The sequence below is a fragment of the Ambystoma mexicanum genome, chromosome 7p (genome assembly GCF_040938575.1).
Source record: "Ambystoma mexicanum isolate Mex_15411 chromosome 7p, UKY_AmexF1_1, whole genome shotgun sequence".
Taxonomy (NCBI): domain Eukaryota; kingdom Metazoa; phylum Chordata; class Amphibia; order Caudata; family Ambystomatidae; genus Ambystoma; species Ambystoma mexicanum.
Window position 1 is genome coordinate 724,433,363 of NC_090939.1, and position 23,222 is coordinate 724,456,584.

The 23,222-nt window shown below is 49.8% G+C and overlaps 1 protein-coding gene across 1 annotated transcript in view; it reads right to left on the bottom strand.

Annotated features, from left to right (window-relative positions):
• Positions 1–23,222, bottom strand: part of RBBP7 (RB binding protein 7, chromatin remodeling factor) — a 562,467-nt gene that overhangs the window by 271,374 nt on the left and 267,871 nt on the right. The window contains exon 7 of the mRNA XM_069636807.1: positions 6,199–6,325. Coding sequence (XP_069492908.1) covers positions 6,199–6,325 — 127 coding nt within the window. The remainder of the gene's footprint in view (positions 1–6,198; positions 6,326–23,222) is intronic.

A 23,222-nucleotide genomic window follows, 5' to 3' on the forward strand; every position in this document is an offset into this window, starting at 1 on the left:
TTACTGCATTACAGCCAGTGTGCCAAGTTGGAAGGCTGAAAACTGATGAAATGTAGTTTTCAAAAATGTTTAAAGTATCGTCTACCTGCAGGTTGGCCTGGGACAGTCCCGGATTCTGGCTCTGTTTCCTGGCCCTTTTATTGAAAAAAATAGACTTCTGATGGAGACATCGAGTAACTATCCCAGTCTGATGCAATATCTTCATGCATTTTGCTCTAAAAAGTTACATTTTACTTGTATGAGCATGTATATGAAAAAGGTTTTCCTTTCTTACTCTTGTATGACGTGAAAGGTTCATAATTTGTCTGAACCAAAACACCCAACAAAACAAAAAAAAGTGAGAACATAACAATTAGCCACTTGAACAGTTATATAAAATTCTAAGTTACTCACCGTATGACTAATGTACTCCTAGTCCATAGACCCCCTTTCCTCCATACTGTATGGGCTTCCCCCGCTAGCGACAGGAGACTGACCCCTTTTCACCAGAAAAATCTTCCCCCTTGCCCTGACTCCGCCCACCAGTGCCACTCCTCAGTGCCCTTTGACACGTCAACAATATTAACATTGCCTAATGACACCAGTTTTATTAGTGGGGGTGGGACGTATGAGGAAAGGGGACTAGGAGTTAGTCACTACAGTTAGTAACTGATAATTACTCCTACGTCCCGCCCCCTTTCCTCCATACTGTATGGGCGATTACAACTGAATCTAGCCCCAGGGTGGAGAGTTGCCCCTTCTAAGAAAACAAGTTCTTTAACACTGCCTGGCCAAATGCTGCGGCAGACCTGGTGCTGGCATCCAAGCAGTAGTGTTTGCAGAAGGCAGAGCGAGTAGCCCACGTAGACGCTTTAACATCTGCCAATGGAAGGGTCTTTGGAAAGCTACTGCCGTGGCCTTGGATCTGATGGCCTGGGTGTGCATGTTTGCTGGCAACAGCTTGTGCTGCCCCTCGTATACCTCCTTGATGGCCATAAGCATCCTACTTGCTATGGAAGCCTTGGAGGCACGACATCCTGGTTTTGATCCTCCAAAGGTGATCAAGAGCGTGTCCGATTTACGGAAGCTCTCGTTTCTGTCCAAGTAAAATCTTAGCGCATGCCTGACATCGAGACAGTGCAATACCTTCTGAGCCTCATCTTTAGGGTCTGCAAAGAAAGTTGGAAATACTATCTGCTCATTCCGGTGAAAAGAGGAGACGACCGTAGGAAGAAATGTGGGGCGTGTTCTAAGCAGTTCCTTGTGAAATGTACATGGCTCTGAAGCAACCAGGGCCTAGATTTTACCGATTCACCATGCCAAGGTAAGGCCAACTAGCAGGGCTGTCTTGATGTAACTAGCCTGTGTGGACACCATGGATTCAAATGGTTTATGCGTCAGGCGGCGCACCACCACTTTAAGGTACCAGACCGGGTGCAGTTTTTTGATAGGTGGATACAATCTGGTCAGACCCGTCAAGTGTGTCCTAACCACCAGATTCGAGAATGAAAAGGCCTTCTTGCCAGAGTTCTAGTAGGTCCCAATGGCTGCCAAATAGGTGCGGCATGTCAATTTGCACCCCTGAATGGGCGAGGTGCTCTGAGAAAGATAGAACATCGTCCGGAGAGCAAGTCAATGGGTCAATTTCCTTTGATTCTGCCCAGTGACAGAACCTGCTCCACTTGCTTCTGTGCTGGCTCCTGGTAGCGTTGCTCCTAGCCCATGTATGATAACCAGCTTAGCATGGGACAGGTGGAGATGCTTCGGGGTAACCTATTCAGGAACCAAGCTGCGAGGGCCAACTTCTGTGGAGCGGGGTGAACCACAGCGCCCCCTTGCTGGGTGTAGTCAGTGGGCTGGGCCACCAGGGGCTGATACGACAGGCTGAAGTTAGATAACGAGGGTCTCGCTGGCCACCATGACACTATCAGGATGAGCCGAAGGCTCCTTGACTCCCTGGCCCTGCAGAGGACCCTGTGCACCAGGTGAGTGGGTGGATATTGAGGGGGAGGGGGGGGGAACTTACCCATTCATGTTGTTCCACAGGATCTGCAACCAGTTGCCCAATGAACCCCTGCCTTGCCCCAGCCATGAGGCAAACTGGGGGCCTCTCCTGTGGGTACTGGTGTCGAAGAAGCCCACCTGCGGATGACCCCACATGGTGAAGATCACTTGAAGGGCCTCCTCGTTCAACTGCCATTCGTAGTTGTCTGATCCCAGCCTGCTGAGCCTGACCATCTCTTGGTTGGACTCCCCAGGGAGGAGGATTGCTGACAAGAGCATTTTCGCCAGAGCGCACACCCAAATGTCGATCGACAGTTTGCAGAGTGGAGGAGACCTGGTGCCACCCTGCTTGTTAATGTAATACATGCAGGTGGAGATGTCTGTTTTAACAGATAGATTTGACAGTGATCATGTCGAGGAAGGCTTTGAGCGCAAGGCAGATAGCCATAATCTCTAGCAAGTTGATGTGCTCCAGCTGTTTCTGATGAGACCATATTCCATGGACACTGGCTGTCCAGGGTAGCCCCCCCCGATCCCTCTAGGGATGAGTGTGGTAATGGGGACCTGATATGCAGGCTGCCGGAAGGGCCTGCCTACTTGCAGGTTGGTGTCTGTACCCCCACCAGACTAGATCCTGGTGGAGATGCAATATGCTGACTCGCTCCACCTGAGATCCCTTCTACTGATTCAAGGTGGCCGAGAAGTGAAGCTGCAGCCTCCTCATTTTGAGCATCATATGTGGAACTGTGAAGAGAGCAGCCGCCATGACTCCCAACAGGGTTGCTATCACCATGCTGAGGTCATTGCTCTGCTGAGAAAATGCACTGTGGCCCTCTAGATAGCAGTGACCTTGTCTGCTGAGTGGGGGGAAAATGTCCTCGTGTCCCATAGAAGACCTAGGAAGGTCAGTCTGCGTGGGCAGTAAATGACCTTTTGAGATTGATAGAACATCCCAGATCGTATAGTGTGTCCATGAGGGTGGAGGCAGTATGCTGTACTGCCTGCAGAGAACCCGCCCTGACTAGCCAGTCATCTAGGTATTTATAAAATGTGGTGGACCTATTCCCAGAGTAGAGCTGCCACTGTGTTCATTAGTCTTGTAAAGACCATAGGGGCCAAATTGAGTCCAAAGGGTAGAACCCTGTATTTTAAGTGAAAACCCATGATCTTGAACCTCAGCCAGGACTGATGGGGTTCCCAAATCGGGCCGAGTAGGTAAACATCCTTCAGATCCAGGGAGCATATCCAGTCTCCCACACACTAGGTTTCCTCAATGAAGGCTGGGGTAACCAGCTTGAACTTTTAGAGGGGAAGAGAAAGTTTCAAGGAAGAAAGGTCCAACACAACTCATGGAAGCATGTTTCTTTTTGTGTGTGGTGAAAATTCGTGACTAGAAGCCCTTGCCTCGCTGCGAGGATGGGTCTTCCTCCACTGCCTGGCTTGCTGCAAGCAAGCGGCTTTCCGCCAACTGAGTTGCTGTACCAAGCTGCGGGAAGGTACGAAGGAGGAAACCGAGGAATTGGTAGCTGGAAGCCTGCAGATACCACCGAGCGGATCTACCGGTCTGTGAACCTTGTCCGCCAGAAGTATATGTGAAGGGCAGGCCTGCCCCCCCCCCCCCCAACCGGTCACTTGTGGACCAGTGTTTACCTTTCACAACTTTACCGCTGGTGCTGAGGAGGACTGGGAAAACCCAGTTAGCCGCCTGGTGTCTGGACTGTCTCTCTGGAAAGCCCCTAAAGCCTCCGAAGACCTGACCTTTATCCAAGCACTGGAGCGTTTGGCTGTAGGTCTGGGGTGTGGACTTAGAATAGACAAAGATTTGGCTGTCTGGGAGATATTATTTTTCTTGTTGAGTTCCACATCTGTTGTCGAATGGAACAAGTCACAGGCAGATCGAGTATATGCTACTGCACATGAGGGTTGAATTTTGTTGCCTTGAGCCAGGCCGCCCTCATGTTGGTGGCAATGTGGGCCACAGTGGACTCCATTATATCCTGGGCCATGATTTTGGCCTCCGTCAACCTGGCCTTGAACCATGCCTGGCTGTGGGCAGGGAGAGCTGGAGGAAGTATGCGATCTCCTGCTACAGCTTCTGATTGACAGCTGCCAACATGGAGTCAGCCTAACGCAGGTGGAGAGTGGCGCTGGAGTCCCTTTTCTTTCCAAAAGCTTCCAAGAGCTTCCAAGAGCTTTTCCTCCTTGCCCAGGAGTACTGACGCCGCTGACAGACTGGTTTGGAATATAGTGATGCAGCAGCTATCACCGAGTGCAGCTGGGGGTGCACCAACAATAGGAAGGAATCCCTTTTGTTTGCCTGCACTTCGTGTCGAGACACTTGTTGGTAGGATGGGTATAGTGTGGCTTGACCCAGCCTTTTTTGTCGTAGGCTTCGGCATCCTTCTGAAGTGTAATTCCAGTTCTAGTAGGATGGTCTAGCGCAGGTTCCTCAGCCAGACCCGCAGGCCTCTCATGGAATGCTTTGGCCGACTATTGAGCATCTGGGTCTTCCTCCTTGTCTGTGTCCACAGTTGTGTCCTGCAGATCTGGGGGAGCAGGAGTGCTAGGCGCAGGCAGCTGTGACGTGCTGTCAGTGGCGGGAGGGGAGCCAGTGGCTGAGCTGCTGCTATTGGGGCAGGCGTGGGAGCCAGGGGTTGAGCTGGACCCAGGGCTGGTAGTGCAGCGGGTGCTCGTGGCTGTACTGAAGGTAGCATGTCCTTGATTACGTCCGAGGATGGTACCCATCTGTGGTGATCTCGTGAGGGCGAGGAACTGCTCAAAGAACCTGTCCTTGCATGCAGGGGTGGCGCCTAATGGGATAGAAGCTCCTACGGGCGTAGGGTTCGGGCCCTGAGGCGGATGTGTCCTGGGCATGCCCTATCACGCCAAGTGGGGGATGCATACCTTCCCTGTGAAGCGGAGGGATAGGATGTGGACCAGGTGACCGATATTGTCCAATCAACCTGGATGCGCGTGCACCTGCTTGTTCTGAGCAGGAATTGCCCCAGGTGAAACGCCATTTTGTCTTGCTATGCGCAACGTGCCGATTCATGGTGCTTGCTGAGCTGGGTCCAGTCTCCACCTGCACGCTGAAAAGCAATGGTTGCGAACTTCCCTGTACCTCAGGTCAAGACCTGGTAGGCGGAGTGCCCTCGGCCATGGTGCCGGTAGTGCTGCGTACAGGCGCCCCTCCCCCCCTCAGACATGGGTCTGGTACTAGGGTCGGCAGAGCCCCTTGGGACCCGGTAATAGAGCCTTGCAACCCCTCTGCCCATGGGCCGGTAGCAGGAGCAGCCTCGGTCTTCCTGCTGGGTTTAGAAGCAGAAAGGTCCCTCCCGCTTGGGTGCTTCCCTGGGAAGGAGTCACCCTTGCGGGGTGCAGAGGAGAACGGAGCACCTACCTTGGGCATGGTCTTCCTTCTCACCTACGCTTCAAGTTTCTCTGGAGGCGATCTTTTGAGGAGCTCCCTTTATCTGGCTAGCAGATTTTTCAGGGCGCGCACAATCAAGGCATCGGACACGGTACAGCTGCCCAGCCGTGGTCTGGGCCAATGCACCGTAGGCAGAGTGCGTGAGGGTTGGACGTTGAGACCCTCGCAGGCTGGACACCTGTCAGGACAGAGCAATACCTGACAACTGGAAAAGAAAAAAGAATACTTCTGGGGAAGAGCGTGTGGAATTACAAGGCCAGGGGCCTGACCCCAGGAGCGCGGGTGAAAGCGGTCCGTTACCGTCAATGTGGAAAGGAGGACTGCGGGGTGGCACCGGTGGGCGGAGTCGGGGAGCACATGCTCCCAGGGCCACGCGCATTTAAAGGGGAAGATGATTTGTCAGGTGAAAAAGGTTGTCTCCCGTCCCTAGCGACGAACGCCCAAACAGTATGGAGGAAAGGGGACGGACTTAAGTAAGGCGCATGGATAACGCATTGTAGAACGATCCTCTGACAAATCAGAGCAGCATCCGTCAATCTCAAGTGCCTACTCAATCTGCTAGGAATCGGTTTATTTTGCCATTATAATGGTCTCAGTGATAGGATTTTTAAAGTTGGCAACCTACACTTTTTCCTCTAAGCAGCCCAAAATATAATCTTTCCTCAGAAGCTGGGGTGAAAGAAGGGGCATTGGGGAGTTGCTCACGGCCAGAATAGAGCATGTTCAGTTAACAGAATACTTTGTCAAGAACGGGATGGAGGATGCAAATTAACTATATAACATACCTTATCAGCGGAACCCGTTGCTAAGATGAATTCACTGTATGGGTTGAAGGATAAGCAGTTTACTTCAGCTGTGTGAGCATCTACAGAATGGCTTGGCTTCGATGTTGTATTAGACCTGGTATCCCAGCTGTGGAAATAAAACATGGTAAGAAAAAGTGAAATCACCAGAACAAAAAGGACATGTTCAGAGACTGCCCCCCACCATCCAAATGTGTGTTAAGACACTGCTTTAAGAAGTGGGCGATGGCGCCAAGCCAATCTCTTTCCTGCTTAGTCCCTCACCTTCAGGTCTAGGACTGTACAGAGGTGGGATAACAAGACTGGAAAAAGGGTAGACCAATGAGGTCCGGCACACTAAGCTGCAATTATGTGGAGGAAGGCTTAAAATGATAGCTAAGCAATAGCAAAAAATTTTACAATAAGCTTCTAAGCACAATTAAGGAAACCATGCTTACAGCTACGCCTCAATCTATGAACCTTGTGTGTACATGTACATCAGCTGTAAACAGATTGCACTTATCTGAACAAAGTACCTTGAGACAAAAGGTAGCCCATACTTTTATACAAATTGAAACTTAAGGTGAGCATGAAAATATAGCACTTGAAATCACATGGCAATATTGGCAGGAACATCCAATAAAAGAAAGCTACTCGCCATAGTGACTTCTGTAATCCTAGTCCGTAGTCCAAGGAGATTACATTTGCATTGGGAAAAAGAATGCTGTATACATTTTTTAGTGGCACTGAAAGGCGTAGCAGCATGGGCGAGACTAGCCCCAGTGTGCCCACCTACAAGCAATATCAGTTAGTCCTTGTAACCGCTTGACTCATCACTTGCGCTATAACATTTTTAAAGTGGGACAGTGGACTGGGCATATAGAGAAATATAGACTATGGACCAGGAGTACAAAGTCAATACGGCGAGTTACTTTTATTCATATGTTCTGACCCATTTTCTTCATACTTACGGCAGGTTGTTGGACCTTCCTCCCTGGATGAATAGTGCTAGTCAGTCTAGCAAACAGATTCTGCAAGACCACCACCTCTCCAAATGCGGCACCTGCCTTTCAACTTAACCATGCAGGAAGGCTTGCAAAAAGCTGACAAAGGATGTCTTAACATCACAAGGAAGGTTCCTTTGGGACACCAGACGTGGCTTTGGCCCCGACCACATGCATGTTAAGACCATTAGTGACCACCTCTTTTTGAAGGCTGTCATTTTCCAGGATGTGTGCTACAATAAATCTTGCACTAGCTGGGTATCATGGATAGTGTTAGACAAGATGTTCACATTAGTGATCATCTTCCTGACCTGTGCCAACGCCAGAACATTTTGCTTGGACTTGGTAACTATTTTACCTCTTCCCTAGTTGAGTGGGAATCTTGTTCACCTCTCATCTAGTCCATTTATGTCTCTCGATAGTGTATGTAGAGATAGTTTCCTACAACTTTTGGGCTTAGGCTGGGTTGCCCCATTCATGTTCTTGGGTGAAATGCTGTTTCAAAGTAATAGAGGGATTTTCATCCCCTTTACATTTTGTATGAGTGAGCCAGCACACCTCACCTTGTGTGGAGTGGTGGGGGATACAATGTATCCTGTTTCTTACTTACCTAGTAATATTTGTTACAATTGCGAGTTTACGTCAATGGCTGGTGGCAGTGGTTTTACCTTTACGATTGTGTCATTTTTCATTGCAGGCTGTTCATTCAGCTTCTGTAATGCACAGCAGGGCCACCAATTTTCTAAAATGGCGGCCTCAGTTTTTCACAATTTGTGTGCTTGCCGTTTGAGGTCTTCCCCTGCCATTCTAGGAGGCAACAACCTCAGTTTCGTCTTCGGCAGGAATCCTTTGGATTCCCTGCCCAGGCTCTAGAGTCTTTAGAAGGAAGGAAACTAGGGAGACGTCCAAAACTCTGCAGCACTGTCTTCCACATTTGCCTTAAAGGAACCAACTGTGTGGGGAGCCGGCTGTCCTGAAAGGACAGCCAGCCCACTCCTTGCTGTAAAACACAGGGAGAGAATGCAGAGGTTATGCTCTAGTTCTCAAATACTCCAAGCTGCTGACAAGTCGACCACTCGAGCCGAAGAGGAAGATTAAGTCGACTGTTGCAGTGATTTGCAGCAACCGGCGAGCCTGCTGTGTAACTGTAGCCTCCTGTAACCCTTCCTTTCAATCTACCTGGGGACCTGAACGTGGTAACTACTACCCAGAGGCTGGTGAGGTCCACTAGTCTCAAGATGACCTGCATTGAGCCAGCCCACTTCATGCTGCCACCTTGCATGGCTGCAATACCCCAAAACCGAGTCATTGTGTAGTGGATGGTCTTCCGAAGTCCGAATCCAGCCGAACCTTAGGCAGTTGCCTCCTGGCTCTCGAGAGGATTGGAGTCCTTTTATTCCCTCCCCCATAGTGCTGGACCAGATTAGCTACGAGCCTGACCAGCGATATCCAGTCTTCTCCTGGCTCCTGAAAGGGGCACCAAAACCACAGAACTGCATCCAGCCACGAAGAAACCCTTGCCTGGAGTCTTCCCGATTGATCCCTGCTGCAAATTACTTTCCAGTGTCCCGTCTTCAAGCAAGGAATTTATCAACTGGGTTTTTGGCTGCAGATCCTGAAGACCTCCTGCGGCAGACTTCTGTGCTGAGGTACTGTGTTGGCTGGGGTATTACTTAATATAAGTCTTTTGTGATTTATGTGAAGCTTAAGGGGCGATTCATGTGATTGGGAGTCCTCATCCAGTTCGCCCAGGCTCATTGCTGGAATCCCTCTGTGAGATCTTCTCTGAAGCCCCTGGACCCTTTCTAACTCTAAAGTGAACTACCTACTTGTTGTGAACATACTCACCCTGTCTTCAGCTGGCACCTATCCCACTACAGTCCGTCTTCTGCCTCAGGACAGCATTAGAAAGGATTCTGCCTTGAAAAGTGTAACAAGTGTTTGAAAATAACTTACTTGTGAATTAGTTGGTTTGGTAACGGTCCCACTGAAATAGGAGTAGTTACAAAAATAGTTACTCACCGTAGTGACTAACATACTCCTAGTCCATAGTCCCTTTTCCTCCATACTGCATGGCGTCCCTCGCTAGGGACGGGAGACGGAACCTTTTTCACCAGGAAACCCCCCCACCCCCCCTTTTAAATTTAGAGAGGCGCGGCCCTGGAAGCATGCGCTCCCGATTCCGCCTACTGGCACCACTCCTCAGTCCCAATTGACTCGTCGACAATATTAGCATTGCCCAATGACAGTATTATTGGGGGGGTTGTTTTATTACTATTATTGCGCACCAGACCCGTAGGTATCAGGGCGCATTGCATAAGATAACTTACAGCTTAGTCACAGATCATAGACACATTTACAAATAGTTAATTATACAACAGAAAAATCTATATACATCAGATTTTATATGTGGCATTATTGAGGATGTCATCCGTCAATATCCTAGGGATACAGATGGTGCAGACACAAATATGTACGAGAGTGTGAGGGTAGTCCAGGGTCACCCAGAGGTTGGTTAGACTGATTGGAAGATCATGGCTTTGCGAGTAAAGTCTTACTTGTCAGTCTTTAAACCATTTTATGAGATTCTGATGTAATTTTAGGTACAATTGCTCCCCTCGCATAGGAGGTGGTAGTGAGTTCCATAGTTGTGCCGGCTTGACCATGAAGCTACGGCCCCCCCACTCTAGAGAATTTAAATCTGGGTACTAGTAGGTAATTAGTGCTAGATAGTCTGGTGAGTCTTGTGGGAATTTTCCTGGTAAATCTCCCAGTCAGATAAAAGGGAGCAGCATTGTTCAAGCATTTATGAGCAAGTCTACTTTAAATTGCATTTGATCATGTGTTGTCAGCCAATTATTTATTTAGTCTGGTTTCGGAGATATGTTCTCTCCTGGCAATACCAATGGCGGCTCTAAGAGCATTATTCTGGAGGGATTGGATTTTTTTTAAATGATCTCCACATTTGCTCCGATGTAGAGTGAATTACAATAATACAATTTCGACAGAACGAGTGCTCTGCCCAAGGTCAAGCAGCTTTTAAGACAGGGAGGGTTTGCCTGCTCTAATCAATTTGCAAGTGTATGCAGTGGCGGATGCCATTGCATTAACCTGCTTCTTCCAACATTGTTTTTATTATTTTTGGCATAACAAGCATTGCCAATATTCATATGTTACATACTTTTCACACTTGTTATGGCCCTTAAGAGAGGAAAACAGCGATGAGCATAACTGAATCATAGCGAATTATAGATTTTCTTCAAGAACCAAATCAATAACTGGAGGGGGGGGGGTAGTGAGGGGGAAGGGCACCATGTACAGAGTAGGAACAGAAGACTGCTTCATTCACAGTTGGCATATTATCAAACTATCGATAGGTCTCTGTGTATGGGCTTAGGATGGGTTCCTTCGGCAGAGTCCTTTCCAGGTTAGGGTCTCTAGCATGCTCAGCTTTTAGCGGCTCGGATGTAAGCAGGAGCCTTTCCGTACATCGACCCTATATTATGTCCCTTTCTTTTCAGTCCTGTGTTTCCATCCAACGCAGCGCCGGGGGCTGTCTTGCCATGCCAGGGAATTGCAGAGCGTAGTCCAGGGAGGGGGCCCAGATACGCTCAAACTTGGACCTATTGCTGAGTCTGATGGCAGCAACTTTCTCGGCTGCTACGATTTCCCAACATTTGGACCACCACATTTGCGTAGACGGACCCTCCAGATTTTTCCATAGTCTGGCGATGGAGATTTTGGCGGCTGTAAGGAGGTGGGAGCAGAGGTTCACCAGGCAGCCTGTAAAGGGAATTTACCATCTCCTGTCGCCCCCAGCAGCATGATTCCCGGGTCCCAGGGGATAGTGAGCCCAGTGATTGCTTTGATTTGTTCCAAGGTATTCTTCGAGAATTGGGTGGCTTTCGGGCAGGTCCAAAAAAGGTGGAACAGGGTTCCTCGGTCTGGGCATCCCCTCCAACACTGAGCAGGGATGGCTGGATTGCACTTGTTTAGGATTTCGGGGGTACGGTACCATCTATAGCAGACTTTGAATGCACCTTCTTTGTTCGTCACACATTTTGGGCTTTTTTGGGCTCAGGTCCAAATGTGATACCATTCCTCTAGTTCAATCGGTCTTCCGATGTCGTCTTCCCATTTTAGCATATGGCTCTTTTTTAGCGGTATATGTTCTGTCCAGTATTTTGTACAATGTGGAGATTCTCCCCCTAAAGGGGGGGGGGGGGGGGGGGGGTTTGCGGTGAGGGTGTGTTCCAATACCGTCAGCTCTCTGCTACCATGTTTCTTGACCTGCTCGTTCAACAGCCAATGCCTCAGTTGCGTGTAGCGAAACCTTTCGGTCTCCGGGATCTTAAATTTAGTTTTGCACTCCTCGAAATTTAGTGGGCGGCCACTCTCAAAGAAGTTTGCCATGGTCTCCAAGCCCCCGGCTCACCACTTCTCAAAATGATTTGGTGCGATTCCCAGAGAGAAGTCTGGGTTGTCCCAGATTGGTGTGAGGGGTCCCATTGTACTTCTGCATTTCCATAGGCGGACTGCCTTTTTCCAGCAAGCCACTGTGTTCCTTGTTGAGGGCAGAGGGCCCAGGTCTTTGGTCCCCTTGGGTTCTTTGCAGTGGGGTAGCGTCTCGATTGGGGTCTTACTCCAATCTTCTTCCATTTGTAGCCACCAGGGGCGGTTGACGAAAAGCTTCCAAGCGAAGGCTGGGGCTAGCTGAGCTGCGAGACAGTACCTAGCCACATCCGGGACCCCTAGGCCACCCATTGCGGCACCGGAGCATGATGCGTTTTGGGATACGTGACTTCTTTCCTTCCCAGACAAGGTTCAATATGTCCCCCTGCAGCTTTTGGAAGGACTTTTCCCGGATCGCCACTGGAAGGGCCTGGGCAAGTACAGCAGCCGTGGGGTTAAATTCATTTTTATCACCGTGATCTGACCAAACCATGAGATTTCTTGTTTTCTCCAGTGTCCAATGTCTTTTTTCAATTCTCTGAAAAGTGCCGGGAAGTTTATCTTGTACAACTTCTCTGTTTTGTTGGGTAATTGAACTCCTAGATAGCTGATGCTACTTTTTGCCCATGGGATCTGGAGCTCAGCCACCAGTGTAGTCTTGAGCTTTCTTGGGACATGGATGCCCATCGCCACAGATTTGGAGACATTTATTGTGAACCCTCAGGCTGTTCAGAATTCGAGGGTTTGCCACGGGGCTCCTATGGATTCTGTCGTGTGGGTGAGTGAGCAGCACATCGTCCGCATATAGGGCTATTTTGTAGGATTCCCTTTTGATTGTGAGCCTGTGTATCAATGGGTTCAGGCGGACCCTATCCGCTAATGGCTCCATAGATAGGGCGAAGATGAGTGGGGAGAGGGGTCATCCCTGTCTCGTACCTCTGGATAGGTTGATTTTCCCGGATTTGGCCCCGTTTAAGCGCAGTCTCGTGGAGGGACTTTGGTAGTTGGCTAGGACCCATTTTACGAAATTCAGACCAAAGCCAAAATGCAGTTGGGTTTCCTTCATGTAACCCCAGACAAGCATATCAAATGCCTTATGCGCATCCAGGGAGAGGACTGTCAGCTTCGTGCCCATCCTGTTTGCAGAGTCTATAATGTTGATGGTTCTGCGGATATTGTCCCGAGTGCCCCGCCCCGGAATGAAGCCTGCTTGATCCGGATGGATAATCTCTGGGAGGAGCGGGGCAAGCCTGTTTGCCAATATTTTAGCAAATATTTTCGCATCGTTATTTAGAAGAGTTATAGGCCTATTTGATGTGCATTGTGTCCGATCTTTCCCAGGTTTTGGGATCAGCACCGTTAAAGATTCATTCATGGACGCCTTAGTGGAGCCTGTAGAGAGAAATTAGTAGTATAGGTTTGCCAGATGGGGTGCTAGTAGGTGAGCAAACTTGTAGAATTTTGAGGTCAGCCCGTCCGGCCCGGGCGTGGTATTTTTCAGAAGGCGGATCATCTCACTTCATCCACTGAGATTGGGCGCTCCAGGTCAGGCATTAGGGGATGTGGCTGCTTCTGAGATCGGGGCCAGGAATTGTGCAATGGCCGGGCCTGGTGTCGAGGTCCTGCCATGATTTCCACGTGATGCTGAACCATTGTCTTGAGTTTTTCTGGGTCAGGGTGGTGTAGGGAGCCATTTTTGTCGACCAGGGCTTGGATGCAATTCCTGGTTTGGAGCTTTTGCAACTTGTGTGCTAGGAGCCAATTCGCTTTGTTACTATTGAGGTAGTAGAATTGCTTAGTATAAGTTACTGCTCGGGAGGCCCGATCTGCTAGGTGCATTTCCAGCTCTCTTTGCTCTTTTTAGTTCAGTTCGTAGTTCTCGTGTAGCGCTGTTTGATCTTGTTTTCCAGTTCTACTAGCCTTTCCTCCAGCTTTCATTGCTTCAGCAGATTTTGACGCTTGAGTCTAGCTGTTGTGTCCCTTGCCACCCCTCGGATAACCGGTTTCATAGCGTCCTACACAGTTGCCCTTGAAGAGTCTGGGGTTGTGTTCTTGAAGTAATTCTGAAGCGCCTCAGCGAGGTCCAGATGGCGGCTGCGTCGGCCAGGATATGTTCTTGCATTTTCCATTGCTGTTGGGTAGGTTCTGGAACTCTGTAGAAACAGTCATTGTGACCGGCGCGTGATCTGAGATTGCTATATGCCCAATTTGGATTTCCTCCACAAAAGGGGCCACTGTGTTTGCGGCAAGCAAGAGATCGATCCGCGAGTACGCACTGTGGGCATGCGAGAAGGTATAGTCCCTTTCTCCCTGGTTGCGCAGTCTCCATATGTCAATCGTCTGTTTCCCGTAGCAATTCGGCCATGGCTTTGCTGAAGTCTTCCCTTGAGGCTGGTAGGGTCTTGTCAACGCTCGGGTATGGGGGAAGGTTAAAGTCTGATGATTAGTAAGTGGCCGGCAGAGAAGGCAGTGATGGTCGGGAGGAGGTTGGGAAGAAACTGGTCTTGCTCTTTGTTTGGACCATAGATTGCCACTAGGGTAATAGGTAGTTCAACTAGGAAGCCTTTTAGGAGCAGGAATCTCCCCTCCGGGTCTCTTTTCGTGGTAATCTGAGTTAATGGCAAATTTTGACTTAGCAGGATTGCGACTCCTTTTCTTCTGTGCGGCAGAGGCGAAGTGGCATTTAGGGTAGCGTCAGAAACATATCTGGTGTTAGTCTTCTGCCATCAGATGGGTTTCCTGGAGGTAGACAATGTCAGCTGCTAATTGGTCTAGTCTATGTTCAGACTTCCGCTTTCTTGGTGCGTTGAGACCTTGTACGTTCCATGTCGTGATGGCAAGTGTTTTGTTTAACGAACCCACCCTTTGGGCCCAAGGTAGTTCAGTTCGTAGTCTTCCCTGAAGGTTACTTGTTCCAAAGCTTTTGGTGCCTTATCTCGCCGGGCCCCCCCTCCGTGTGGATCCCCCTCCCCAACCCCCCCCCCTGGCCCCACCTCCCAACAATAGCAAGGTTTCCAGACCCCCCTTCAACCAACGGGGCAGTCGGCCGGACCGGTGTAATAACTCTGATGGAGGCAACTGTGCCCCTTCTGTTGACCAGAAAAGTACAGGTTGAGAATATTCGGCGTTTGGTCATTGGCGGGGTTGAAACCAGCTTCCGGCAGTGTTCAAGTCTCCCACCCCGGACTAGACTGACTAATGGGTCGCCTGGGCGACTTGACTTGAAGGTCCCGGGGGATAGCTAGTCCACGTTATGGGATCAGCCAGAGCCATCTCAGTCTCGCTTCCCACCAGGTGGATAAGCCCGGGCAGGGGCATGGGCCCCTCCACTTGAAGTTGTAGCTGGTGGAGGCATCTTAGAGGTCATTATCCCTTTTAGTTTTGCTCAGTGGACCTCTGGGTCTGGGGCATCGCTCCACCTTGGTCCAGGCCCTGGATGAGTCCCTATGGGGTCTTTCCGAAACTTCCGCTGACCCTCCGGGGGCCCCCGCCTCACCATCTGGGTTCATGAAGCGCTCAGCTTCTCTGGGGGGGAGGGGATAAGTCGTGACTTGCCATCCCAGGTGAAGACTAGAGCTGTGGGGAACCCCCATCGATAGATCGTCTTCCTCTCCCGCAGCCATTCAGTGAGTGGTTTAAAGTGCTTTTCTTTTTGCGAGTGCGACCGCTGCCAAGTCTTGGTACAGGGATATTGCGACATCTCTGAAGCCAATTTGGGCCGAACTTCTGGCTTCGCGCAGGATTTCTTCCTTTACTCTATAGAAGTAGACTCTCGCTAGGACATCTGGCAGGGAGGTTGCTATTTGTTTGGCTCTAACCCTATGAATTCGGTCCAGTTCCAGGGGGGGGCTCCATCTGGAAGCGTTAGAATGAAGCGGAATAAGTCGTTGACATAGGTGTTGAGTTCTTCCTCTGGGACGGAACTCGGGATTCCTCTCAGTCGGATATTGTTGCACCTAGACCTGTTTTCCGCTTCTTGCTTGTTTTCGTGGGCTTCACATCTGGCCTCGGGGGAGGGGGCCGACAGGCTCACCGCGCTAATCTCAAAGTTTTGCTCAAACAGAGTTGTTTCGATTTCTTCTGTCCTAGTTTCATCTTCACCCACTCCAATCTATAGACAAGCTTTTGCTTCAATTCTTCTGTGCCTTTTTGGTATTCCTTAGTTATGGCAGAGAGGAACTCCTGAAGGTCTGCTTTAGTAACTGCTTGGGTTGGCATATCGGTGTTGGGGTCAGGGGGTGCGCTTGCAGTGTCATTACACCCCTTTCTTAGTCTTCTCATCCATGGTGGTGGACAGCAGGGTAGATATATCAGTTTAGAAGGTTTCAGATTCCTGGGCATTGTTCTTTGTGAATTTAGCGGGAAGCGGGTCAGCCCCTCACCTATAATGGACTATTGTAGCTCACAGGGGACCTTCCTTGGCGCAGACCCCTGGGGCTGTTCCACTTGGTGGCTCAACAGTGCCCAGCCAGGCCCGCTCCTCCAGGGAGCCGGGAGGAGTCGTTGGGGGAGATGCGTTGGGCTCCCCGGATCTGCAGGATGGGACAAAGAGGGAGAGATGCGGCCTCCTTTTCAAGTCCAGGCCCCGCTCCTGGGGTGATCCGAGAGCCGGAGTAGGGGAGCCGGCAGGTAAGCCCACGAGAGATCCCGGATGGTGCGGCAGGTGCTGCCCTACCTTCCTCCAGGAGCAGGTGCTGTGCCCAGAGTCTGGGGCCGTTGGGAGCCGTCTCCTCCTCTCACTCCTGACAGTAGCTGAGGATAAGCTGTGACGGAGTGGCACGTCAAGCCCCTGGCTCTAAACGAGACATCAGAGGCCCCGGGCCGTCTGCGGGAGCCTGCAGGTGGCCGCCCGCCCAGAGATGCAGGCAGTGGGAGGCTCGTGAGCTTGGGGGGGCGGGGGGGGTTTGAAGGTGGAGGAGGGGATTTGCAGGACTCTGCGCTGCGTTCTTCTATTGCAGTGCCTACCCCTGCTGCAGCTGGCTGTCTCCGGGCCCGATGCCCCGCTGTTCTGCTGCTGGAGCCGATTAGTTCACTAGGTCTCGACAGGAGACTGGTCCTACTGCATTCGCCTTCTGTCACTGCAGCTGCCGCCTGCTGGTGAGCACTTCTCCCGGGGGTTGTTGGATGGGTTTACTTCTTGTCTGCCTGGAGGAATCCGCAGATGCCGGCCTCCGGGTAAGCTCCTATCCCTCCCGCCAAGGCTGATCGGCGAAAGGAGGCCGGGCTAGGCGCCTCAGCGGTCCGCCACCTTGAGATCCCACCAACACCAAGTCATCTCGCCGGGGGACTCGGACAGAACTCCATCCCCCTCCGGGCTAGGAACGTCGAGGCATAAACTGCAGCAGCCTCCCGGCTCTTCAAAACGCCGAATTTGCTCGCAGAAGATTAGGTTTTTACTGGGGCATTTCGGATAGAACCGGTCACGGCCGGGAGCTCTCACCGGGCCAAACCAGTCACCGTGGCGCCAAGCCACGCCCCCCATTAACGTGCTTCTTAAAGGAGAGGGTAGAATCCAGGTTGTGGCAGGACATTTGAAGGCAAGGGGACTAGCGACAAGGAGTACATTTCATTACTACAGTGAGTAACTTAATTACTCCTACGTCCCGTCTCCTTTCCTCCATACTGCATGGGCGATTACAACTGAATGTAGCGCCAGGGTGCAGAGGAGACCCTTCTTAACACGTTCCTTAGAATCACCTGTCTGAAAGCCACGTCTGATTTAGATCCGGCGTACAAACCGTAGTACTTACAGAAAGCCGAAGGGGTCGCCAGGTGGCTGCCCTGCTGATGACCTGCCATGGGACCTGCTGCTGGAATGCGACGGATGTGGCCTTGGCTCCGACAGCGTGGTTAAGCATGTTAGCTGGAAGTGATTTGTGCTGCCCCTCATAGGGCCTCCTTGATGGCCGAAACCATCCACCTTGCTAGCCTGATTACCTGGTCCTCACTGAAGCCCCCCCCCCCCCACCACCACCCCGCAAAGGTGACAAACTGAGCGTCCGACTTGCAGAAGCTCTTGGAACTGTCCAGATAGAATTCAAGCGCGCATCTAACAACCGAACAGTGCAAGACCCTCTGAGCATCTTTCTTAGGACCGGCAAAAAAACAGTTAAGACTCTCTCCTCGTTTAGATGGAAAGCAGAGACTACCCTACCTTAGGTAGGAACGCAGGGTGCGTTCTCAGGACCACCTTATCCTTGTGAAAAGTATAGGGTTCTGATGCCACCAGAGCCTGGATCTCGCTGACTATGCGAGCAGAGGTGAGACCCCACCAACAAAGTGGTTTTAATTGTGACCAATCTGATGTCCACAGATGCCATTGGTCCGAAAGATTTGTTTGCCAGGGCACCCAACACTACATTGAGATCCCACACAGGGTGTGGCTTCTTGATGGGCGGGTATAGCCTGGTGAGGCCAGCCAGATGCTGCTTGGCCACTGGGTTGGAGGAGACCACCTCAGAATTCCTGTCGGCCCCTATGGATGCCAAGTAGGTGCGGCAGGTGTCCATTTGCACCCCTGAGTGAGTGAGGTGTGCCAAGAATGAGCACATCGTCCAATGTGCAAGTAAGGGGGTTGCTCTCCTTACAATTCGCTGGGTTTGCCGAACTCCAGCTGAGAAGGGTCTAAACTACTAGCATTATGCAAAGAATAGCAAATATCATGCATCCTACTCGCCTCCAAAATGAGCCATTCAAGCACATTAGGGGTCCCAAACTGGAGACCAAAAGGGGCATCATCCTCATCTGAACATTCCTCCTCAAAAATGGAAGTGAGGGACTTAAATACTTTTTTGTGAGAGGGGTACACCTTTTCTCCAGTGTAGAACCCAGAGGCTTTAAAGTCGTGGACTTAGACTTTGCAACCACCTTTTTCAGAGGTTCAACAGTCACAGGCATCTGCGCCGGTGAAATTGGCACAGACAGCACCGATTGAGTTGGCGTTGGAAATGTATCAAAGGCATCTATGGTCTGACCGGGGTGGAGGACCAGATAGGCACTATCAATTGGTATGGCTGATGACTTCGAGGGTTTGGAAGGTTTCAATAGTGTCAAAGACCTAGACCTCGCTCTGTCTCGCTTGAACCTTTAAAAACTTGTCTGAGCGAGGCCCTGATGCTCCTAATGTAGATCATTGCATTTACCTGGGCTCAAGGGCGCGGGAGTATCTGTCCAAGACCTCTCCCTGCTGGTTTCCACCAAAAGCACGGATTGGAGCTTTGCCCAGTTTCTCAAAAATCAAGCATCTCCACAGAGAAAGCTTCCCATTCTGCCAGCGTCGATTTCTTGGACAGATATCTCACCCTCTCGGGGGTGTCGCTTGAGGAACACTATGAGGAAGGTGATTGACTGCCTTCTCCTCAAGCGCTTCAACAAGGACGAATGGCGGGACCCACTCCTGGACCTTGAGCGCTTGGTCTTCCTCCTCCGAGGAGAGTGACCCAACGACTCATTGGTCGAAGGCTCAGCAGGCCAGGACTTTTGGGGCTTGGACACATTGCCTTCCTTGAGCTTCCCCTCGAGTTCCCTCAAGGCCTTCCTGGTCATAGATTGACACATGGAGCTGGTATCCGTGTCGTGGCCCTCGCCAAGGCCCACAGGAAGACTATGCATGTCTGATAGACAGGGGTGTTGCTAGGTTTGGAAAATATTAGGGGCTAAGATAGTGCCAGGACTGGTGGGATTTGGGGCTAGCTATAGCCTTTTGGTTGTAGGCCCCGAGCTTCTATCCGGGGCTACAACCAAAAGACCCGGGGCTATATCTGCCTCAGCCCCCTCATAACGCCGCCTCTGGTGACAGACATCTTAGAGCTGCACTCCCAGCATTTCTTGAATCCGGACTGAGGTGTCGGTGTAGAAGACAAAGACAGAACGAAAACCGTAACAGCAAATACTTCAGAAGTACGAGGCGCACCGAGTCATGAAGCAAAAACATTTATGGAAAAAAAAAAAGAACTGAGGCAACGGGTGCTGTGCATGCTACTTATGACATCCGATGAAGTCACCCTCGACATCGAGCTGATGCCATCGACGCAGGACGGTCTCTGCCGAAAAATTCCAAAGCAGCCCAAGCTGGACACTACATGTCAAAGATGAGAAATAAGTTGGAAGACAATCCATTTCAAAGGGCTTCTATTCTTGTGGACTGATTCCCCGGCTACGTACCTTTCCATTCAGGTGTTTATATTTAAAACAGTCACTTTTTTTTTATAGAAATGCACACAATTCTTCCCGACTGTTTGATATATTACCTGCTGGATTCATTTCCCTAGTGAGTTTTTGGGCCCAGAATGTTATTTTTGTACTTCACTGTGTGATGCTGGAAATGCATTGGAGAGACAGGGCCTCCATGTCCTTGTCCTGTACTCCCTTGTCGTGTTATTTTCTGCACAGGAGTCTAGTTGTGAGCCCTGGCAATGCAGTTATTCCTTTTTTTGGTCATAGTGAACAGACCCTTGGGATACCCTTATGGCACCCATGGGCAGTGGTACAACCCTGGACACTTAGTGTATGTTTATGGGCACCTGTGTGTTTCCCACAGAGCAGGGTATGGGCTGGTGGCAGCTTCATGCTAATGTGACAGGAGTTCTGACTATCCCCCCATTTTGAGATACCCAGGCCCTGCCATAGGAATCTGGATTCCTGATGGAAGGCAAGATGGCCCCTGGAGCCTCTTGGTTTCTATTACCGGTTACCTGGTTTTCCCAAAGTCCTGGGAGGCCCCGACTATGTCCCTTCCCTTGACTAGCTGTTGATTAATAACGTTAATAACCAAATAATAAACACATTAAACCAAAAACGTAGCCAAAACACTGTTCTGCCAAGCCAGACACATCTAAGACTCTTCCCATTTGATATAAAAGATACACATATTGACACCCTGGCTCTCTTGTAGCCTTGCACACAGCCACTTTCCTGCGATGTACCAATTTTGCACCCTCCAGTCAAGAAAAGTTGTGCTGCAAAAATGTCGCCATAAAGGATTGTGCCGCAAAATTTGCCATTTCATGCAGCAAAATCCTGGAGGGTCTGCTTAGCATCCCTCACTGAGTGTGCTCCGAAGCTACCCAGGTCAATTCCTGCCAGATGCATGCTCTCGCTGACCTATTGGCCGATGGTGGCTGTTGCCACTGCCTTGTAGGGCTTCCTGCGTGAGATCAAAAGTTGCAACACCGGCTGGTCACATCTCTGCTGTCCTGAGTTTATACTCCTTTATGCACACCACCAAGCACTATTTCAGGTGCCTGGCCAAATGCATGTTTAGATAGTGTGGGTATTGCACCTGTTTCACAATGGCGCTAGGTTGGTTGGTAGTTTCCCTTTGATTACAGGGTTCTATGTTGTAGAAAAGAAATTCAAAAGCTCCACGTTTGTGATATAGGAAACTGGTAAGTAAAAACGCTCAATGTTGTAGTATATATTGGCGATTTATAGTTGCAGTTAAGCCTACACATGTTTCGACCCAACAATTTTCTTTTGCAAGTTTGTGACAGACCTACAGAGAATGCAATGTGAAACATGCAGTTGAGCCCACTGTGGTTTAATATGGTTTAAGACCAGATCGTGTGAAAAGGGGAGTAAATATATTACATTGTGTATACTATAGTGCCAAGTAAGATAAGGGACAAAGCATTGTTATGTAACATGTCAATATTCCATAATTAGTTACAAGGTCTCAAAAAGCATGTAATATTGTTTGTAATCAGAGCATTGTGGTGTTAAGTGGTTCATGGATCAGGTGAGCAGCGTGACATGGTCACTTGTAATTTTGGCGATTTGACCCTACGCGGCTGTTTCCACTGGCTGGTTGGGCCCTGACCCCAGCTAAGCAACAGTCCAGATACCTACACGCACCTTGCACTGCTGTGCAGACCCTGGACCCCAGTCACGACAATCTGGCCACCTGGTCTTTTAGAACTCGTGCGTGTGTTATTTTCACTTCACATATTGCACTCATCCCAGCTAAGCACGAGATCAAATGCCACCAGCATACCTCACACTGCTCTGCACACTCTGGCCACCAGGTACAACAGAGCAATAGTGCTCATTTATTAATTTCATATCATCTGACTCCCTACATGGCTCTACGCCGCCATTTGTCTCATGGGGGATCTTCGTCCCCGATATGCAGCCGTACCTAATTTGTGCATCCTAACTGGTCTGCCTTTCTACATGGATTACTCTAAGCAGGGGATCCACCTGGCATAGCATTCCACTGAACCAGGAACTCACATAATCAGATAATGACCCATAAGCACTTTCAATTATCTTCTTGTTCAATTACTTTCCACTTGCATACCTGTACAATTACCAGTATTTTTTGCATAATCCCACCAGCCCTCAATAGGCTCCTTGAATTGCTACTTACTCATCACATGAGCTACTGAATAACCAATCAACTGTCATTATGGTTAGTGTTTTTTGAGCCAATGAGATTCTCTTTTACATAAGCCAATCCAGTGACGTATATGTAACTTTATATTCAACCAATATGGCAGCCGGCACAATCACTTTACCAAGACCGCTCAACTGTTTGCAGAGCCGCCCCCCCCCCTGCCCCCCCCGGAACTAAGACATACCACCAATGCAGCCAGTTTAAATTCACAAGTCTGCCCGCAGCCATTATTTTCAGCCTCACACTCTTTTAAAAATCTTTATCAAACAAGATGTCAGTTTTTCCCTACTTGGCCCATCATGCACTAATAAATGACCGACTATGCACAAACAGGCCAGCAGCATTAGCACTCCCGCTCAGGCTCCCTCACCCACAGTAATGAAATGTGTGCACCCTCTGACAGATGCCAAGGCGCATAATAAAAAAAAAAAAATATATATATATATATGACAATGCATTACTTACCGTAAATGCATTTCTGATGGTTGTATCTGCTTAGATTCACATGCTGTGCATAGGTCCGACATCCAGTGGTCACTGCAGAGTATTGCATTTTGTTTTTCGTAGTCGAAAAGGGACGTCGACAAGGCGTGTCTGAAATACTATCCCTATAGTGACGTGCGTTGTACCCACAATCCCTCACGCGTCGAGGTCCCTCTGTATTTTTCTGCCCTGAGGGAGCCTTCTAGACGTGAGTGAGTACAGAAAAGAGATATAAAAGGAAGTCTATGTTCCTTCCATCCAAGCGGGGAGGAAGGGTGTGCGCATGTAAATCTAAGTAGATACAACCATCAGAAATGCTTTTACGGTAAGTAATGCATTGTCTTCTGATGTTTGTTAATCTGCTTAGAATCACATGCTGTGCATAGACTAGCGAGCAGTACCCGGAGTTGGCGGTGGGTTATGAGAAGGAACAGTAGAGAAAAGATGTCTTAATACTGCCTGCCCCACCTGGGAGTAAGATCTCGAGTGTGCATCTAGACAGTAGTGTTTTGTAAAGGTGTGCACAGAACTCCAGGTAGCCGCTTTGCAGATGGACTCAAGGGGAACATTTGCAATGAATGCTATGGACGCCCCCGTGCCTCGAGTAGAGTGTGCTCTTGGCTTAAAGGGCAGTTCTCTCTTAGCAAGAGTATAGCAGAGTGATGCATTGAACAATCCATTTAGAAATAGTGGAC